Source organism: Girardinichthys multiradiatus, chromosome 6 (assembly GCF_021462225.1).
Source record: "Girardinichthys multiradiatus isolate DD_20200921_A chromosome 6, DD_fGirMul_XY1, whole genome shotgun sequence".
Taxonomy (NCBI): Eukaryota; Metazoa; Chordata; class Actinopteri; order Cyprinodontiformes; family Goodeidae; genus Girardinichthys; species Girardinichthys multiradiatus.
In genome coordinates, this window is record NC_061799.1 from 32,235,760 (window position 1) to 32,256,013 (window position 20,254).

Genomic DNA, 20,254 nt, shown 5'->3' on the forward strand with positions numbered 1-20,254 from the left:
ACTGAAGTTTTTCCAGATTAATTTAAAGTTAACAGTTGGTGTCCGTGTCCGACAAAAATGAACCGAAGACGACGCTAGTTTTGACACTACAGAACTTTACTTGAATTTGATCCAAGTTCATCGTCTATACAGGGTTTATTTACAAGATTTGAAATCAGGGAAGAAAAAAAAAAAAAAAACAAAAAAAAAAACACTAGATACAACTGAGGTATCGGCTAAAAGCATTTACAGGTATGTCATTTAATAATGATGCTCAACAGTTAGAGATGCAGTGTCCTCTGCTTTAAAAAAACATCTTATATCACAACATGAGGTAGGAGAACAGTGTCTCTAATTCATGCAAGAACAAAAAGTCTCATCACACTGTAGTATTGGCATAGTAGTATGAAATGGTCACACACACAGACACAGCGTTTCATGTTTCCAAGCAGCACTGATGAGAAAGCAACAGATTTAGGTTTCTTTTATTCAACCGTTTTTAACATGATGTGTAAATTCCAAAGTCTCCTGCAGTCATTTTGTGGCGCCTCCTTTTTATTTCAATCAGTTTGGCAAACCCCACACCTGTAGAAATCTCATCTAAGCTCTCAGGACGCCGCAAAAAACAAAACAAAAAAAGCCCAGCATGCCATCTTAAAAGGGATTTTTCCATCCGACTTGTTAGTAATAAATTCACACTTAAATAGACTAAACACTTGTTCATAAAAATGCAAACTACTCTGAAAAGTAGAAAAAAAAAACAATTTAGTTTTATTTTCTGCAGCAGAAGCAAATAGAGGAGTAAAAAGTAATACTGCTTAGCATGACGGGTTGATACATGATTTAAATGTGGGGACAGAAAATTAGATTTAAGTAAGACCCAAATATTCTACAGTTTACTAACTTCAATATGATACTCTGGCTTTATATCCTGGCCAGCATCTCAACCACTAGGGAAACTTTGCACATGTTCAATGATTCATGCAAAGGAGAATCAGTGGAGGAAAATCTTCAGTCTTTGTTTTTCTTAGTTTTTTCTAACAAACAGATTAGAACTTGGCGACACAAACTGTAAGGGCAGCAAAACATGCAAACAATTTTTTTCTTCGTTTCTTTTTTTCTCCAAAACGTTTTCTCGGAACAAATTTCTGATTTAGATTAAGGGAGAAGGTTCAAATAGCAAAAACAAAACAGTCTTTCATGATAAAATCCATAAAAACAACAGCGTCGGGTTCTGAAAGTGGAGTAAAAGTGTGTAACAAATATTTTTTTACTTTTTTCTTTTCTAGATTTTTTATTGTTGATGTCTAAGTAAACCATGCACTTCATTCCCCCACATCCACTCCAGAAAATCCATCTGAAAAGTCTTTTTTTTGTTTTTTTTAAATACAAGAAAGCAAAAGCATTTAGGCCCACTGAAGCCTTAGCTGTGGTCCAAATCATATAACCTTTTAAAGATTATCTATATAAGAACAGTTAATATATTAATGACTACTTTATTTACAAAGTGAATATAAACCTTTCGTTAATATGTTAAATATTTTCTTTCATCATCTTAATAAATGTTTTCAATGCAACAACAGTAGAGTGTACATGTGTTCCACCTGCACTCTGTCCGCTCCTTCAGGTCGGTCTCTGTAAAGGGAGGCTGTGTAAGAAAATCTGCATTGAACAGAATGGAGCACAGTGGAATGTCTTATCAATTTGCATTAATAGCAGATGCATAAAAAAAGAAGCTCAGAGTGTCGCCGAGGATGATCCCATTACACAGTTATTTACACACACACACACACACACACACACACTCGCTCACAAGGATCTTTTTATAGTGGCGATAAAAAAGAGCTTCAGCCTGGGCATGATGAGATTCCTCGTCTGCTCGCCCTCCTGGGCATCTGAGGGGATCTGGATGTGGGTCATCCACCAGAGGGTGGCTAGAGGGCCCCAGACATCAGCAGCTGCCTGGAACGGGGGCAGGGAGGGAAAGGGGGGTCCCCCAGTGCAGCCGGCGTCGGGGCCACCCAGCCTGCCATGAGTGAGGAGCGACAGCCTCAATGCTAAATGTCCTGGACACCCCCTCCTCCTCCTCCTCCACCCTGCTATACGCTGTTTGTTCAGCCAAGAAGAATAAGTGCAAAGAGGACCCGAAACTCTACTGAACCATCAGCTTTCACCTGCGACCCACATTCTTAGACGACAAGGGGGATAAAACCGTCCGCTAACAATGAAGTCAAAAAAAAGAGAAAGAGAGGAGCCCAGAGAGCAGTGACAGACTGTAGCTTTGATCATCTGCTGGGAACGCTGGGGCCACCGTTCCGCATGGATGCCCGCAGTGCGCTGACACACCTCGGTGTGTGCAGACGTGCCGGTTTTTCTATGGGTTGTCATGGTGACTCAGAAAAAGCTGCACCTGTGTCCAAACTAGGCACGGGCCGGAGTGAGATCTGAGTAAAAAATACCGCAGGTTAAAGGTCTTTACACATAAATCTAAAATAAACAAATTAAATATGAACTCCCAGCTTTTGTTTAAACTAGAAAAGCAACAATAACTCTTGCTGCTGCTGAAATAACATACCGAATATATTGATTTTGACAGTTCTGGTCATTTCGCCCGTCCTGCCATTTCCTACTTTCGCAGCTTATTCATACCCCATTTATTTTGGACCAAAAAGGAACCGTCTGCCACTAGATGTTTTACAGCTGCTGTGACAAGAGACAACTTAAAAAGTAATTTTCTTTATTCCTTCCAAAGACTACTTTAAGAAAATTTGGTCATATGACTTGAATAAATGTTATGCATTCTCAGTTATCTTGGTTTGATCAGGGGTTTTAATCTGTCATATTTACAGTGGATGAATGACGCCTTGAGAGCTCCTTATTCTGTGCAACCCCTTCTTCTTACACATCTACCCAAAGCTGTACATAACTTATCATTTACTTTGACTAGCCCTACAAGGCAATTGCTTTGCCTGCTGTCGCTACATTCTCTTAATGATTGATGCCTGGATAAACACTGTAAAGTCTGTAAGTTTCCTGGTTGGGTGTGGATTTGTTTTCCCCTCACAGCTTGTGGCGCTCCTTAGAAATTGGCGCCCTGAGCGGGAAGCCATGTTGCCCAAATCAGCAAATGAAGTGCTAATTTTATGTGAATCAACTGGAAATTGGCTGTAATACAAGTTTTTAATTACAAGGTTTTGAGAATTTAATGATTATTAATCTCTAAAATTAACTACAAATAAAAATAAGAAGCAAAGGTATAGGTAAAAATTCCCAAACTGCCGTGCAGCTATATTTACTAAAATATTTATTGTTATATTGATTTAATGCAGAGACTTGAGCAAAAATCTAGAATAATCACCTTCTTACTTTGTTAGTTTTGTTGTTCATTGAGTAGAATATTATACTTTTCATTCCTTCTGCTCTTTATACAGCAACTCATGACTTACAATAGCTGGTTTATTATTAGGGCCGTGACTTTTCAAGTTGGGTGGAACCAGAAATATTTCCAATCAGCCAATGTTGCCTTTCTTGTAAGCGAGGGGGAAAATGCAGTAGCCTACTTTCAGCCAGTTTACTGTCAGTGTGCAGCAACAAGTGGGGAAGGGGCAATGTTTTTTTTTAATCTACACTCTATACAGTTTGAGAAAACTCTGGTCACTTTCCCCTGGATCTCATGAAGGAATTTAATTCCTAGGAACAGTATGAGGGGACATGTTAGCAGTTTTGAAACAGGAACCTTTTAAAACTCCTAGGATACACCTTGATACCAGTAAATGACCCACGCCCAGACCGACTGCTCTTATATTAGATTCTGGATGAAGAAGACCAGTCAAGAAGCTGCGTGCTGCCTTGCTGATGAAACCAATCTGGGCTCCAGGCTGAAATATTTCATAGCAAGGATCTTGTACAAGTGGGATGAAGGGGGGAGGGGAGGACACACTCAGTCACTTCAGCGTCATTACTGGCATATTTTCATGAGCTTCTACAGCATCTGCAAATAACAAACGTCTGTTTTTGTACAGTAAAGGTCTTTTTACCTCCATAAAGACTTAATATTTTAATGTGTTTATATTTATTTATGTTTGTAAGGACTCCAAAAGAAAATATATATTTTTATATATATGTAGAGAGAGAGATGCCATTTTAATCTCCTCCACCCGCTGGTTCATGACGATTTGGGCTTCATGTTTATAAAGTCTGTAGGTACCGGCTGCCGTGCCAGGTAGTAGCATAAAGTGTCATCAGCAAGGAACAGAAAGTCCAAAATCCAGAGTCTTTAGTTCCAGGAACCAGGGAGCAGGAAGGATTATGATCTGGATGGGGACAGATAGTGATGGAACTTCCTGTCTCTAAAGCAGCTGTTAGTTCAGTAAAAACTATAAATTAAATCAAACATACATGCCCAAAAATCTTTAAATACTCTTTAAAGACAGGACTGGGAATAAAAAAAAAACATAAATCATATCATATTTTTTTTTTTTTAAATGGGAGAAGAAGGGGAGCCTGGGGAGGGTCAGGCTGGATTGCTTGTATCTGTTGGCGAGTGATAGGGAGAAAATTTAAGCAGGGATGGCATGTTGCAGTTACTTCAGGCCAGCCACTGCAGCCTCAGGCATGGAGGAAGAGCAGGGTGGAGAGTAGGCGTTCAGGGGTCCTGTGGAGGGGGTGAGAGGAGGAGATGGGCTGCCTCCCATTATACCAGACTGAGCCATCTGCTGTTTGAGCTGGGTGATGGTGTGCTCCAGCTTCTCCCGCGCCTCCCGCTCCCGGTGGAGCTCTTCCTGCAGCCCCTGCCGGTCGGCCTCGGCCTGCTCCAGCCTCTGCCGCAGCTCCGACAACTGGAAGGAGACACGGAGAGGTCGGGTTAGGACTAAACACGTCAAAATACAAGCTGCATACAAGCTCAGTTGCTTAAACCCATTTTAATTTAACAATCAAATGTAACAAACATTGACCATCAAAGGAAAAGTGAGCTGCTGGTGAAACATGGTGGTGGCAGCATCATGCAGCTTTGAGCTACAGTTTCACTGTTATGTCTCATTCATATTCAGAGTGAAGCAACTGGGACTGTTAAACATTAGTGATCACATTTCTCAGAAATGGACAGTGATGTAATCTTGTTTAGTTGGTGCCTCCGTCTCGTAAACAAGACAAATGCTGCATGTCTGTCAACTTGCACATCATAAAGCCAAACTATAAGAAATCTGTTTGATGATATTTCCTCATTTCTTTCTAGAGAGCTTTTTAATAAACCTGCAAGCACAACCTGGTTACTAACGGGCAGAGAAACTGAGTTAAAAGGCGGTGGGAGCGAGACAGGACGAAACTGGAGCCCTGAGTTCAGGCCAACATAACTCAGTCTGTCTCCAGGTTTAATCTTCTGAAAACCCAAACAACGGCCCGACTGTGTTTTTACATTCTTACCCAGCCCTCAGTGCAAATATTACTGGATACACATTACTAATATCTAGCATATGTATAGAAGACTGAGGGAAATATTTTTCTATTCAGCCAACATACAAAAAAGGTTTTCAAGATCAGAAATGGCCCATAAAATAGACACTGTGTATGTGGCTGCCTAAAAATGTCAACGTGACTTTTTTAAAACAAGTGATGCCTTCAGAGTGCATACCTGTGCAGCGTAGTGGGCCTCCTGCTGCCGTTGGGCCCCCGGCTCGCAGGCGCAGGCCTGCTGTCGCAGCTGTTCCAGACGGGTCTCCAGCTCCAGCTGCTCCTGGCGGGCCTGGCCGAGCTGCCGAGCCTGCTCGCTGTGCACCGCCTCCAGCTCGCTGCGAAGCTCCCGCTGCTCGGCGCTCAGCTCCCGTAGCCTCGCTGCTTCACCCCCGCGCAACGCCTCCAGCTCCTGAACACACAGATTTAAAGTCAGGAAAAATCATCATGATGATGATAAAAGTAACAACAGTGATCCATTAGACTGACCCTGTAGGAGAAACATTTTGCATTACAGCTTCTCCACAGGGAGGACAGATTTAATGCTTGTATTGCTGCCCAAAAACTGACAAAATCCAAAACTGTGTTCATACCCTCTGACTTGTATTTGCACATAGTTTTCAGCAATTTGTGCAATAAACACAGAGCTGTTAGCCACTTTTACTCTGATAAGCCTAAATAATTCAAGTATAAGCCTTCATAGTCCATCTACTACTGCTCTGTGAAGCCCTCAATTAGAGAACATTAGTGACAACCTCATCAGGGATGAAGTTGTAAAGATTAAAGCAGGGCGAGATTGCGAAACAATATCCCATTCTTTAAATAACTTACACACTGTTTATTCCCTCACCCTTTTGAAAATGGAAGAAGAACTGAAAACAGACAGGCAGGCCAGCATGCACCATGCCATTTGTGGAGAATAACGGACCCTGCACATCAACCCGAATACACAAGCTATATTGTGAAACGTGGTGGTGGCACCATTATGCTGTGGGGATGCTTTTCTTCAGCAGGGACAGCAAAAGTGGTCCGAGTGGATGAGAAGACAGATGGATTAAACTAAATACAGAACGATTCACATGCATGCCACACTTTTAAGATTTTTAATATTACATAAAATCCCTATTAAAATAAAAAAAGTTTTATATATATAAATATATATATATAGATATAGATAGAGCTTGTGGTTGTGACTTGACAAAATATGGAAAAAGTTCACGGAATATAATACTTTCCAAGGCACTGTCAAATTTGGTAAAAACAAAACAAGGGAAAAATAAATTAGTGGGTTTATATAGAAAAATATTTCCTAATGCATAAAATGTTTAATGTCCCTGGATGGAGAAATGGAGGGGTTGGGGGTGGGTGGAGATCACCTCCACGTCAAGGTTGTTTTTAATGATGGCAACAGTTACAGTCTGGTTTATCTTGTGCTCGTTTCTCTGTTTCCATCCACCAACTCACCATTTCCAGATGCAGCTGCTTCTGCAGGGTGGAGTTGAGCTTCTCATGCTGCCTGCTGTACATCTGCATGATCTCCACAACAATCCTGTCCTTGTCGTCCTCAACCCCCCCCACCATTGCGGCGGCGCTCATGTCCTTAGGCGCTGCTTCCGTTTCTGACGACATCAACGACACAGACCGAGGAAGAGATGCAGGAGGAGGAGTGTGGGAGGGGATGTGGGTGGCTTTCTTGCAGCATGGGCTGATCGTCTCCATGGAAACTGCCTGGGCTTGGCTTTCCCTCTCAGTGGCCAAGGCAGCTGCCGCACTCTGGGATTTGGCCTGATCGGTGCTGTCCATGACAGTAGGCGACGCATGGAGATCTGAGGAAGGGAAGAAGGAGAGCAGGATGAGGACCGGGGGAGAAAAAAAAACAAAAACAAAAGCGGAGGAAGTGGTTAAAAGACAAGACGAAGCGCGAGCTGTGTTGGTGTGCCAATGCTTAGTAACAACCTCACACAACCTCATGAAACCTCACTTATTCCGAGGAACCAAACACTCGCCCACAATTTCTGTGCGTTTGCCCTCAGACAGAAAAAGAAATAAAGGGTCATGTGTAGGAGCACTGCACCGATCCTCTCTGACTTCTCGCTTCTTTAAACTCTGGTTTGTTTCCCTGACTGCGGTCTTTAAGGTGTGCATCATGGGAAACATTAGGTAGAACGCTAATCTGTGGCACAACTCATCATTCAAATTGATTAAAAGCCTCAGAGCTGATATTAAATCCTCTATTCAAACCAGTAGTTTGGTAAAGAGGGAGGCGAGCACTGCACTACAATATGGCAGTTCACAGGTGACTATTTGGAGCATCTTAAAGAAGAAAAATCTAGATTGGTCTGGAAAACAGCAGGGAAGGAGGAGGCGTGGGCGGAGGGATTGACAGCAGACTGAGAGATGAAGGGCGCCAGAGAGGGAAGAGACAATGATGGATAGATAGAGGGAAGAGAAATATGGGAACAGACGGAGAGTTGGCTCAGAGAGGTTGATTTGCCGGCTGCCAGGAAAACAGAAAGAGGTGGAAGATAGAGAGAAAGAGCACAGATTGGTTGGAGAGGAGAAAAAGAAAGAGAGAAACATGCAGCCTGGCAGTCAGACGGCGCATTATTAACGTCAGACGGAAAACGTTCCTGCGATTCATCCTGTTTCTTTTATGTATACGAGAACGCACGGCGTGAAAGAGGAGGTCACTGGTGGTCCAGACATGCAGGAGCCTGCAGTGTCGCAATTCGAAGGTCAATTAATGATTCTGTATATCCGTGTGGGCTGCAGAGTTAAGTGCTGGAAGTTGCTGCTGAGCATGTGTCAGCTCCGAGTGAGCTGCCTGAACTTGATATGCCTGTCATTTATGCTTATGCTGCATGCAAACAGCTGCTGCTTGCTGTATTAATGTCAAGTATTTATAGTAGACGCACGTCAGGCTGTCCAATAGGCATACACAGGAGTACTAATTAAATATGAAGGACTTATTTAATGGGAAAATTGCGCTGGTAATGATTTACCATTAAATTAGACCAAATTAATATTAATGAACCTTCTGTGTTCCACTCTTGTATTTGTTAACCACTATTAAAACAAATGTTCTCTGCTTCATAATTATCATTTATATCAAGTGCATACAGATATGAACATATGGTAAATTCAACATGTATGTATGAGTTTGTGAGTTATGTGACAACACTGTGAACTGTAGAAAAATCTAAATTTTATTTTTATCCCTAACTTTAATAAAGGAAAGTGTTATTTCTACATATCATGGATGTTGCAAACAAAACTAAATATTTGTAAAATATTGTAAGAGAAAGAACTAAATCTACAAATGTTTCTGGTCTTAAAAATGATTCCATAATAATAACTAAACAAACACTATAAACTGCTAGAACTACAATAAAATGAAACTCAAGAAATTGAGTGTAAAAATGGTTTGCCCTATCATCAGGTTTATATTCTGCATTTTTCAGATTTTTTTATTCTTGCATGCCAATTTCTTTGGTGCAGCTAACTCTTTGCCTCAATTTTACCCTTAAAAATGAACAAACTTTGGGTTTAATCTAGCTATGTTTCTGCCAAAGACAGCAATAATAATCTGAAGATGTTCTACTTTTTGTACGCAGTAAATTATTCTCTGACGTAAACACTTTAAAGGCACAAATACACTTTGCATTGCTCACAGCTTGCTTGTTTGTGTCGCTACTGACCCATTGGTGGCTCTTCGTGACCCAGCATCCGGCGGCTATAGTGATGTTTGAGCAGCGCGCCCAGCATCTCGGGGCTCATCTCAGCCTCCCTCCTCAGAGAAACGTTGGGAGCCACCATCTTATCATACGTGTACAGGTAGTAACTAGGAAACAGAGGTACAGAGTTAAAAATTAGGCGTTTAAAAGTCAGAAGACAGATTACTTCTGTTTAACAGGGTCTTCAATTAGATGCCCTACCCTTTGAACTTGTTCTTATTGTGACATGCTTCAACCACAAACCTCTGTATTTGGTCAGGATTATATATGACAGACCAACACAAAGCAGCGCCGAATTGCAGATTCTGGGCAGCTTCCCTTCTCTTTCCAGTTCACAATCATACACCAGTCTGTGTTGTTCGATCACCTGACATTCAAAAATGCACTGAAGTTTGTGGTTTTAACATGACAAAATGTAAAAAAAAAAATAAGTCCAAGAGTTAGGAATTCTTTTGCAGGGTTCTGTGTAACAAGCTTAAAAATATCTCCCATTTTGCTCGGATTTTGCTTTCCTTTCTGTTTCTTTGCCAAAAACTATAAACAGTGAAGAGTTATGGACTGTATTGCTGTTTACAACAAACACGCCTGAAACAAAGAACAATCTCTGTTTGCCATCTCTTTTAGTTCAAAGAAACAGGACAAATCTGACAGCATGAGGTAAAAAAACCAAAAAAAACAAAAACAAAATGTGGAATATGGATATTCCTTATCGTGTGTAACCAGGATCTCAGCCTAAACAGACCTTCGGTTTATCACAGACATCCAGGTAGTGGGACACAACAGGGAGACAGATACTGCCTGGAGATGCTCTGAAGCCACTAAGCCAACACTGCGTCTGCATGGAAGTACATGGAGGAGAGAAGAGGGGCTGCGGCCCCCTCCCCCCACCAGCAGCCCTGCTTCAGACGGCGCTGAGGCTGGAGCAGTGAACTAGGTTAAGCCTGACAGCTCAGTGGGGCTGTGTTTAAAATTCTACCAACCAAGACATACTTCCTCTCCCTCTGGATGGAAACTACGCACTGCCTGTTTGCCTGTGTGGGAATATGAAGTTCCTTTGCTTAAAACAACTCCGACGTGATTGAATAATGCAAAGCAGGCTTGTATTAAGACACGTGGCCTGCTAATGGACCTCTGCGCATCCTAAAGTCAACTCTGTCTGGGTCTAAACGTGGTGCTCTAATCTGACCAGTGCATGACTCAACTGGTTTAAATTTGAAATCTCGTGATGCCACCAGGTGATCACGGCTGTAATCTCTCCTAACCAACCCCACCCCCCCTCTAATTTGTCTGGCCTGACGTCTACAAGAGCCTCATTGAGAAGCAGTCAGACGCTGCAGTGGCTCCATAAACCCTATAATTCCAGGCTTTAATCTGGGAGAGATTAGTGTTAGCTAAAATGGAGCTCAATCTAAACAGACTCTGGAGCAACTAGAGGCTGATGGAAGGAGAAGCAGAGAAGAAGAAACCAAGACCAGACCAGGTCAGACATGGGGCGGCTGTATTATGACATCTGGGGGGAAAATGGCACTGAAGTCACTGCAGAAACTAATTATATGCTTACAGTTTTGACTGTATCGTGTCTTAATAAAAGTAAAATAAGCAATATTATACAGATGGGCAAATATTAGACTTCAGATTGTGTCGCAGGTGAGTTGCAGTACCTGGGATGGACCAGGGTGGGGTGTCCTGGCTCCTCCTTGATGTCCGTGAAGAGACGGTTGAACACCAGGCCAGGTTGGGGTGGTTTCCCCTGTGGGAAAGGGACAAAACAAAAAGACCAGCATAAATATGACAAAAAAACACTGTCTTACTGAAGCACTATTATGGTTACAGATGTTCTACACTAAGTCACTGATCTGTGAAGAAAACTAGTGCAGATCGGATCAACACACAGAGAGAAACAGCAGAGGGAAATGGGAATATGCTATACTGCACATCGCTCTATCGGAGCCATTATCTAGTATGCATGCATACATGTAACACATGAGTGAGGGATTACCCATCAGGCATCACCTGGGCCGATGGGCGTCAGTGGATTTAGTGTGTGGGAGGGAGAGAGGGAGATAGGAGAAGAGGGTGCCGCCACAAATTAGTGAACACAGGGTGTGAAGAAGAGTAGAGGTGAGGGTCATGACCCTTAGAGTGGACCTTAGGGGGTGTGTACTAGATGATGATTGGGGGCAGGGGGCACCAACTGACCTTTCTCATAGGCTCTGCATCAGCTAACTTATCAGAAACGGAGTAAATTTCCATTGAGGACTTCCTCAGCTGGCTCTCCTCTTCCTCTCCCAACTTCTGAAACACATGAAGAGAGAGACGGCGGGTGAATTAACAAACAAACATGATCCAGTGCTGCCATAAAACGACGAACAAGCACTGAATAGACTCCTCGTGCTTTCATTAATAAAAGGAAAACACTGAATGCTCAGATTTAAAAGTGAGCAGCGGTCAAAGAAGCAGGATACAGCCGATTTAAAAAGACAGTTTTCCATCATACTGTTCCTAAAGTTTAAATTCCTTAATGAGATACCAAGGAAAGAGCCAGAGTGACTGGAGTTTTCCTCAGCTGTATAATAATGCCTCGCCTGACGCTGTGCACAGCCAGTCAGCTGGCTGAATTATCCTCCAACACTTTTTCCTCACCCACTTTGTGCAAGACTAAACAAGTCTAGAGGCTCACAGGCAGCGGTTGGTACTTCTTATAGCCCTCTTCCTCCAGAAGCTCGTGGAGGATCGGTTGGTCTAGACTAGGAGGGTGCCAGTTTTTATAAAGCTAGGGTTTCAAAAACGTTAAAATCTTTAGTCGGGCCATTCTACGGCTAAAATTCCTTTATGGGGCCCAAGATAGAGCCAGAATGAACAGAGTTTTCTCTGGCTGAATGGAACATAAAGTAAGTTACTGCTCCCTCCCCCACATGTTGCTGTGTTACTGCAGTCAGCTAACTGAAAGAACTGTTTTTACTCACAAGAAAGAAAAATGTGTCCGTCTTCTTGGTAGGAAGAGACTGACGGTATGGTGGAAAGTCTGGCACTTAAAAACTAGCCCTAAATTAAGCCTCTGTCAAAATAAATATAAATACATGATTAATATGTTATATTATTTTAGCAGCAATAGGAATAAGTGTAGCTTGCTCTCTTAAATATAACCAAAGGGACAATGTTAAACATTATTGTTTTGAAGTTTTGCGTAAATACTACAAAACTGTAGCATTTTTATGAAAGAAGTTCTAGCCTCGCTGTGATACAGCGCATTGGAATGGATAAAGTAAGGGAAAGCCTATAAATAAAACACAAGCAAAAGCCTTGCAGACAGGCGACATGTCTTGTTGTCAGGTGCTTCTGTGCAGACATGCGGCACAGCTGGAGTCAACCTCTCGCTTCAAAGCACAGACATACATTAGCCCTGCAGATGTATTCTGGAAATGCTCCCATCTCTGGTTGTGTCTTCACCTTTCTGCTTCTGCGTGTGTTTTTCAGCGAGAGGCCGCGAACTGACACAGTTGATGCTTATCTGCGGCAGCCTCACAACACACAAGCACTCTGAAGCAAATGGGCCGGTAGCTCGGATACACCAGAGGAGCGAGGAGCTCTGGCAGCGAGACAAGGATGAAGTGGGGAGGAGGAGGAAAATAAAACACGGTTGTGGAAAGCATCAATAATTGACTTCTTAGCCTTTTAAAGCCATTTACGATGAAGAGACAGCTTTTCAACAGCTGGAGTAAAAGATTTTCCTCCACATTGATGCAGTCATTACAGAAGCTGGGAAGAATACGTGCAAATGAATGTGGCACCCAGGTCCTGGCTGCTTTTCATTTATACGAGCTGCAGTCTAGCAGCTACAGTAGCAGCATCCGGCAGCATTCCTCTCAGACATTATCATAATTCTCTCTTGTCTGTTTTATCCAATTTGGAAAACACTATCATTTACTACCTGCTATGCACATCCAGGAGCTCAAACCTTGTTCAACATCTATCAAACAGAAACCCTGCCTCGTAAAACGGAAGCTGATTTCCTTGTTTCATTTCACTGTAAATTGAGCTCCTCTACAGAGATTTTAAACAGCTTTATATCTGAACACGTCTATGTTAAAACGCGAAGAAACAAACAACTAGTACTAATTTGTGTGTGGTCTCTAGTGCAGGCCAAGCAGGGGATTGTCCCTTATTTACAAGGCCATGGCTGAATGAAAATGCAAATGCAAGAAGGCTGGAGCTGGATGTGTAGCCAGGTGCCTCTGTGCGTGCATAAAGGAGGGGGCTCGTCCGTTCCCGAGCGCATATGGTTGGTGGTTTTTCCTTTTTTCCCTGCTCAGAAGGAAGCACTGTAGCACTGAAGGGAGGGGGTGAGTGAAGGGGTTTGGAGAGGGAGGATGGGATGACGGGATACCGAAAAGATGGAGGGAAGGAGGGAGTAAAGATGGAGAGTTGAGCAAAAAAAAAAAAAAAAAAACAAGGAAAAAACGCTGCAGTGGTGGATGTGCCTTCTCGCTGACAGGGGGGAGGTGAGTAGAGGGGGGACATTGGACTGAACATTAACTCCAGGTCTCTCAGGGGTCTTTCATCTGCTTCACCCCACAACAGGAGAGGCTCCATTACTGAGACTACTTATCTACTTTGTGCTACATCGGTGCGGACCAATTAGAAAGAGTTGACTGTGATAGATGTTGGGAAACGTTGGGATTAAGTTTCATGCTTTGGACATACAGTGCCATGAAAAAACATCTGCATCTTACAGATTCTTCTGCTTTTAATTCATCTTTGGCGGCAACGACTGGCAATCAATCGTTCACATTTTTAATGAGCAAGCTTTGCAGAATTGTTTCAATTCAGGCTCATTTGCAGGGGCTTCAGAGCCTTAATGTCCTGTTTTAGGTCATGTCACAGATTGACTTTCTGGTGTGCTTTGTATGATTTTCCAGCCGCCTAAACTTAAGTGTACGGTTTAAAGCTGATGGCTTGGACCTTCAGGATTTTCTGCTTCCGAGCTGAACTAATGGTTCCCATACAGACGGATAGATATCAATCTCATCTGTTCTTGAATTTCTTTAAACCTGGTCATGAGGTGTTGCTTTTTGAGATCTTATGGTCTACTTCATGTTCTTCATGTTCAGGTTCTATTTAATTGATTTCTTGATTCTACCTGTCTGGCGGTAATCAGGCCTGGGCATGGCTAATAAGATATGCTGTTAATCACAGTTATTCACTTAGGGTCAGGCTGGTTTGGATAGCTCGTTCTCCGCTGAGTGAAATCATCATTTAAAAACTTGAGGTATCTTTGTTGATTTTAACACAGTACACATTTACTCATTTGTCTCCACTGCTCGTCTCTCAGTAATTTCCACTCACCTGACAGCTTCACACGCACCACCCACACAAGCACACACCCAGGCTCATTATCACTGCTGCTTTCTGTTCCTTAATGAACGTGCGTGTGTGCCAACGTTCTCACATGTCAACACAACTCCACATTACTTAAGTCGCACAGATATCCGGCTACTCCTTGGTGTTAGTCTGCACTAATGAAGCACCTCTCTTATTTGAGACGTTCCTGTGACCCAGGCGCACACAGAGGCAGACTTGCTCACAAACAACCCTTTGTCAGGCCGTGGCTCGCCTTATGACAATGTGGATTAGCATTCCACGCACTCGCTCAGCTGAACTCTGCCCTGTTGTTCCTAATCACCAGCAGTCTGCCTGCTGCTGCAGCTACGCTCACACAGCACCTCGGAGCACTCCGCTCTAGACACAAACAGCCATGTGAACTCCCCACAGTGACCCACTTCCAACGCCTCAGTTCAGTCCTCCGACCGTTGGCGTCAACATGTGACATTTCTGCAGCAGATGCACTAATGTGTCAAAAAAATGCTGTTTTTGGAGTGCTGTTAGATCAGACAATAACAGTGCCAGGGTACTACACACATCCACGACTCTACATCACTGTGAACAGAGTAAAAGCGACATCTGTGCTTCTTCCATCAAAGCGCAGAGGTTTAACTTGCACCAGCAACACTAACAGCATCTGGGTTTTCTCTCTCTTTAACCTGAATTTTGTAGCTAAAAGCATTTTAAATCAAGGGAACATTTTAGTGTATGCTATAACCTTAAAAAAGCTGTTTCTAGCTCGGTTTGTTGTAGCTTTAGACAATTTAAAGGATAGATATGCAAACCTGCCACACGGATAGGATTGCGTAATTAATTGTTCTGCTTCTGCACAAGCATTATCATCTCAACATATCAACTGATTTCTGCATGAGGTGAAGGATTTTAACTTTAAGAAAAAAATGGCTGCCCTTGTTTCTTTGCTGCAGAGCATACAAGCGTGATCGACGGACAACCAGAAGGGGAAGATGAGTTTCTACTCTGTCATGAGTCTATTCTTAGAGTCCTGTTCGTCCGTTAAAGGTGCCATCGACACAGACTGCTACACTGCCATACAGAGAGCGCAGCCAGGTCTGAGGTCAGGCTCTTCTCAGAGAGTCACGTGGAGCCTCCAGATGACTGCCGTCTAAGTGCAACAGACATACTTCAAGTTGACTCTTGGCTATAAATACACATGACGTCTCCTTACATGCATAATGAACACACATGCATGCTGTAAAGTGCTGTGTGCGCCATTTTAAATAATTTAACATAGTCGCTCCTAGTTGGAGCATTCATTTCAGACATTAGTAATGTCAGAGGAAGCTTTCCAACTCATTCATAGTACCTTGTATAGGTACGCATAAACTATTTCAATTTTCGCCAGGCTACAGCCACAAACCAGTATATTTTACTGGGATTTTAAGTGATAGACCAACACAAAATAACATGTATGTGAAGCAGAAGCAAAAACAAGTTTTGCACACCCAGAGACTGAAATTCTTTCCCATCATTCTTTGAAAAATCGCAAATCAGTCAGTTTGGATGGAGTGTGTTTGTGAATACTGAGTTTAAAATGCTACCACAGCTTCTCAGTTAGATTTAGGTCTAGACTTTGACTAGGTCATTGTAACATTAACATTTTTTCATCTTTGTAGCTCTGGCTGCAGATTTAAACCAGTTTTGAACCAGTCTCAAGTCACGTTTGCAGCCTCCAACAGGTTTTCTTCCAGGATCGTTATGCATGTAGCTCCATCCACTCTATTCCTGTCCCTGCTGAAGAAAACCATCCTCAGAGCACGATGCAGCCACCACCATGTTTAACCATCGGGATGTAGTTAGGGTCATGTTGAGAACACGCAGAGCATTTCGTACTTTGGCCGAAACGTGTCATTTTGATCTCATCTGTCCAGAGCACCACATTATAAAAGCTTGCAGCGCCCTCCTACATGGTTTTCACCAAAATACAAACAATCCTTCTTATGGCTTTCTGAAAACTTGTATCATTTCCTTCTACTCTATTATGTTGGACTTCCTGTTGGTCTATCACACAAAAAGCCCAAAAACACATTAAAGTTTGTGACTTCGATGTGCCAAATGTAATGAACTTTAGGAGTACGAATACTGTATAAACAAAGAGGCTGAAACCAAGTAATGAATAACAGAGAAAACTGTTCATAGACAATTTTCTGTTCTCATTATTCTCCGTTTATTACCAGCAATCAGGCCACTGACCGTACAGTAAGCAATAAAACCTTGACCATAAATATAAAACACACAGACAAACGCAACAAGTCTTGACAAGCCAGGCAGTAAGTCTAATCAAGGGTGTAATAAAGGTTAGGTCTGACCTTTCATCCCAAACCAGTAGACCTGTTTATGTTTGTAGTTTAAATCCCTCAAAAACTGTTAGGCTGAATCATTTTCACCTCTATTCATACCTACACATCGGCGGTTGGGGTATTAAAACTGATACAAATTCCTAGAAGGAACCACAAACCCAACCATGCCACTATAAACCCCTCTGACCACTTAGAGCGCCAGCCGTTAGCCTGCTCTTCGTTGTTTCTTTCCCCCTCTGGCAGGAGGAAGTGAATAGTCTTTATTTGGGTGCCTATCTGCTTCAGTCAGTCGGGGAGGAGGGGTTGCACAAGTACTGAGACAGTCACACCCTGTCTGTCTGTTTCTAAACCACATCCTGTACTGCTGCAGTTATTAGTGGTGTCAAGGATCAAACTGGTGATACGCACTTACATCTACTTCCTGGTTTTATTTCGCAAAAAACACAAACACAGTGACATTTTGGGGGATGATGCACACATTTACGCCTCTGCTGGTCTCTTTGAGAAATTAAGTGCTCAGATTTTGGGGGTGGCTACGCTGGAGGGGTCCCACTTGACACACCGCACAGGGAGGACACTAGAGACCTTTATGTGAAGGGTTTTAATCCAGTAAGCCGTTTATCCACAGACTGAGAGCCACACTTTGTTTCAGCAGCCAAATCGATAAAAAGCCACAGGGGAAGCGGGCCGTAAAGTGGGGCAATCAAACCAGTATACCTTTTTTTCTGTTTTTGCTGTTTGTTTGCTTGTGTTTGTACTGCAGGTTCTCAGATGAGCTCTGCGAAATTAAACAAGTGGACTTTATTTTAGGTCTTTGTGTTCAGATCTTGACTCATTCCTGGAAGAATGGAAAAGAGGTCACTTGTCAATCGCGGTCTCTGGTGTTGGTGCACAGGACGTGATTGCTCAACTTGTTTTTCTTTTGGTTCAGTCTAGCATGGACAGATAAGAGGCATGGAAACAAAGGAGATATCTGACAGGTGGATGGTTGCACAAACAGGAGACAGAAATTGGAACTATAAATTAATAATAATTTTAAAAAAGGCAGAGCCAAGACAAACAGCCAGCATGTGACTTTCTGTCTGTCCTTTCATTCAGACACACATATCTGTTCCACCTTTTTTCCACATACAAAGTGAAAGATCAGAGCCAGATGAACACACTGATAAGCATCAGTCGGGTTATTCATGAACAAGCTTTACTTTCACACACATTCAAACAGAGAGCAGCTGAGGACAGGTACATTCCCAACTTGTTTTGGCTTCCGGCCCGAGGACGTTTTCTGCAACACATGGCCCCTGCGTCTAGACGGTCAGACAGGCACATGTGGGTTTTCCCCCACCCTCCTTTCCTCCCTTCTGCACGGCCAGAGTTCCAGTCGGCCATTTTACAATGTGCACAACCAGGGTTTGATGGCTAAAACTAATGGGATACAATCATGGGAGTCTTTGCCGGAAAATGAGCAATCTACGCCTAACAGTTTACCCAATCCAGCTGCTGCCGCAACATGGCACACAGAGGTTTGATTTACAAACCCACACTGAGTTTTTTTGGAGGATAATTATACTTTTATCAATTTTTCTATCCTTCTATTCATCTTCATTGCATTTCACAACTGGATCCCAGGCGAAGGCTAGTCCATGGCCTAACCCAATTCTTTTCCCCTCCTTCAACGGACTACAACCCAAAAAAAAGAGAAAATTGTGCCGCAGGTTCTTCAATAGGGTCAGTAGTTTTAAATGCAACATAAAATGAAGAAATTACACTAATATTCCCTTTATGCATCAGAGTACATGTCCCCAACCTTTACCTGAATTTTTATTAGTCCATTAAAGTACATCCTGGTGGTTGATGCGTTTTAAGACCAATTCTGGTGGCAGGTCTTAGTTTTAATCAAAATTCTCAGTGTGTGACCTGCCGATTATGGGTCAGACTCGATCATATTTGTTTATGCAAATATTTTTAAAACACTAAACATTTGAGAACAAATCATTTACCCTTAAAATCATTGTACATTAGACAGGTCTTATATATTGTTCATCGTCCACAAACTGTGGAACGTTGTTTACAATGTAAGGGAAACAGGATATTTTCTTTCTTATTTCTGATTTTTGGCATCTGCTCATTATAAACACTTTGATTTTATAGACTATAGTTTATAGTACAAGCTCTTAGCTTTGATGCAGATCTTATCTAGGGACAATTGGTTGATTCTGTCCGATGTATTGGTGCTTCCACAAGTCCAGTTAAAAATGTTGATTTAAAGAGCTCTTGAGGCTAAAAAAAGGCAGTGAAATGGCCCATTTTGGGTTTCTGAATGAGCGCGCATTTGATAGTGGGTTCTCACTCCATCCATTCATTGGCTTATACAGGTCCTTCTCAAAATATTAGCATATTGTGATTAAGTTCATTATTTTCCATAATGTCATGATGAAAATTTAACATTCATATATTTTAGATTCATTGCACACTAACTGAAATATTTCAGGTCTTTTATTGTCTTAATACAGATGATTTTGGCATACAGCTCATGAAAACCCAAAATTCCTATCTCACAAAATTAGCATATTTCATCCGACCAATAAAAGAAAAGTGTTTTTAATACAAAAAACGTCAACCTTCAAATAATCATGTACAGTTATGCACTCAATACTTGGTCGGGAATCCTTTTGCAGAAATGACTGCTTCAATGCGGCGTGGCATGGAGGCAATCAGCCTGTGGCACTGCTGAGGTCTTATGGAGGCCCAGGATGCTTCGATAGCGGCCTTTAGCTCATCCAGAGTGTTGGGTCTTGAGCATTTGGGAATGCGGCACCTGTAGCCCATTTCCTGCACACGCCTGTGCACGGTGGCTCTGGATGTTTCTACTCCAGACTCAGTCCACTGCTTCCGCAGGTCCCCCAAGGTCTGGAATCGGCCCTTCTCCACAATCTTCCTCAGGGTCCGGTCACCTCTTCTCGTTGTGCAGCGTTTTCTGCCACACTTTTTCCTTCCCACAGACTTCCCACTGAGGTGCCTTGATACAGCACTCTGGGAACAGCCTATTCGTTCAGAAATTTCTTTCTGTGTCTTACCCTCTTGCTTGAGGGTGTCAATAGTGGCCTTCTGGACAGCAGTCAGGTCGGCAGTCTTACCCATGATTGGGGTTTTGAGTGATGAACCAGGCTGGGAGTTTTAAAGGCCTCAGGAATCTTTTGCAGGTGTTTAGAGTTAACTCGTTGATTCAGATGATTAGGTTCATAGCTCGTTTAGAGACCCTTTTAATGATATGCTAATTTTGTGAGATAGGAATTTTGGGTTTTCATGAGCTGTATGCCAAAATCATCCGTATTAAGACAATAAAAGACCTGAAATATTTCAGTTAGTGTGCAATGAATCTAAAATATATGA

General features: G+C 42.5%; 1 protein-coding gene across 1 annotated transcript in view; it reads right to left on the reverse strand.

The window, feature by feature from the left end:
• Positions 1-75: 75 nt before the first annotated feature.
• Positions 76-20,254, reverse strand: part of skila (SKI-like proto-oncogene a) — a 39,407-nt gene continuing 19,228 nt past the window's right edge. Inside the window, exons 3-8 of the mRNA XM_047367948.1 lie at positions 11,364-11,459; positions 10,826-10,914; positions 9,129-9,271; positions 6,895-7,256; positions 5,612-5,842; positions 76-4,817 (exon numbers count right to left, since the gene is read on the reverse strand). Coding sequence (XP_047223904.1) covers positions 4,563-4,817; positions 5,612-5,842; positions 6,895-7,256; positions 9,129-9,271; positions 10,826-10,914; positions 11,364-11,459 — 1,176 coding nt within the window. The 3' untranslated portion in view covers positions 76-4,562. The remainder of the gene's footprint in view (positions 4,818-5,611; positions 5,843-6,894; positions 7,257-9,128; positions 9,272-10,825; positions 10,915-11,363; positions 11,460-20,254) is intronic.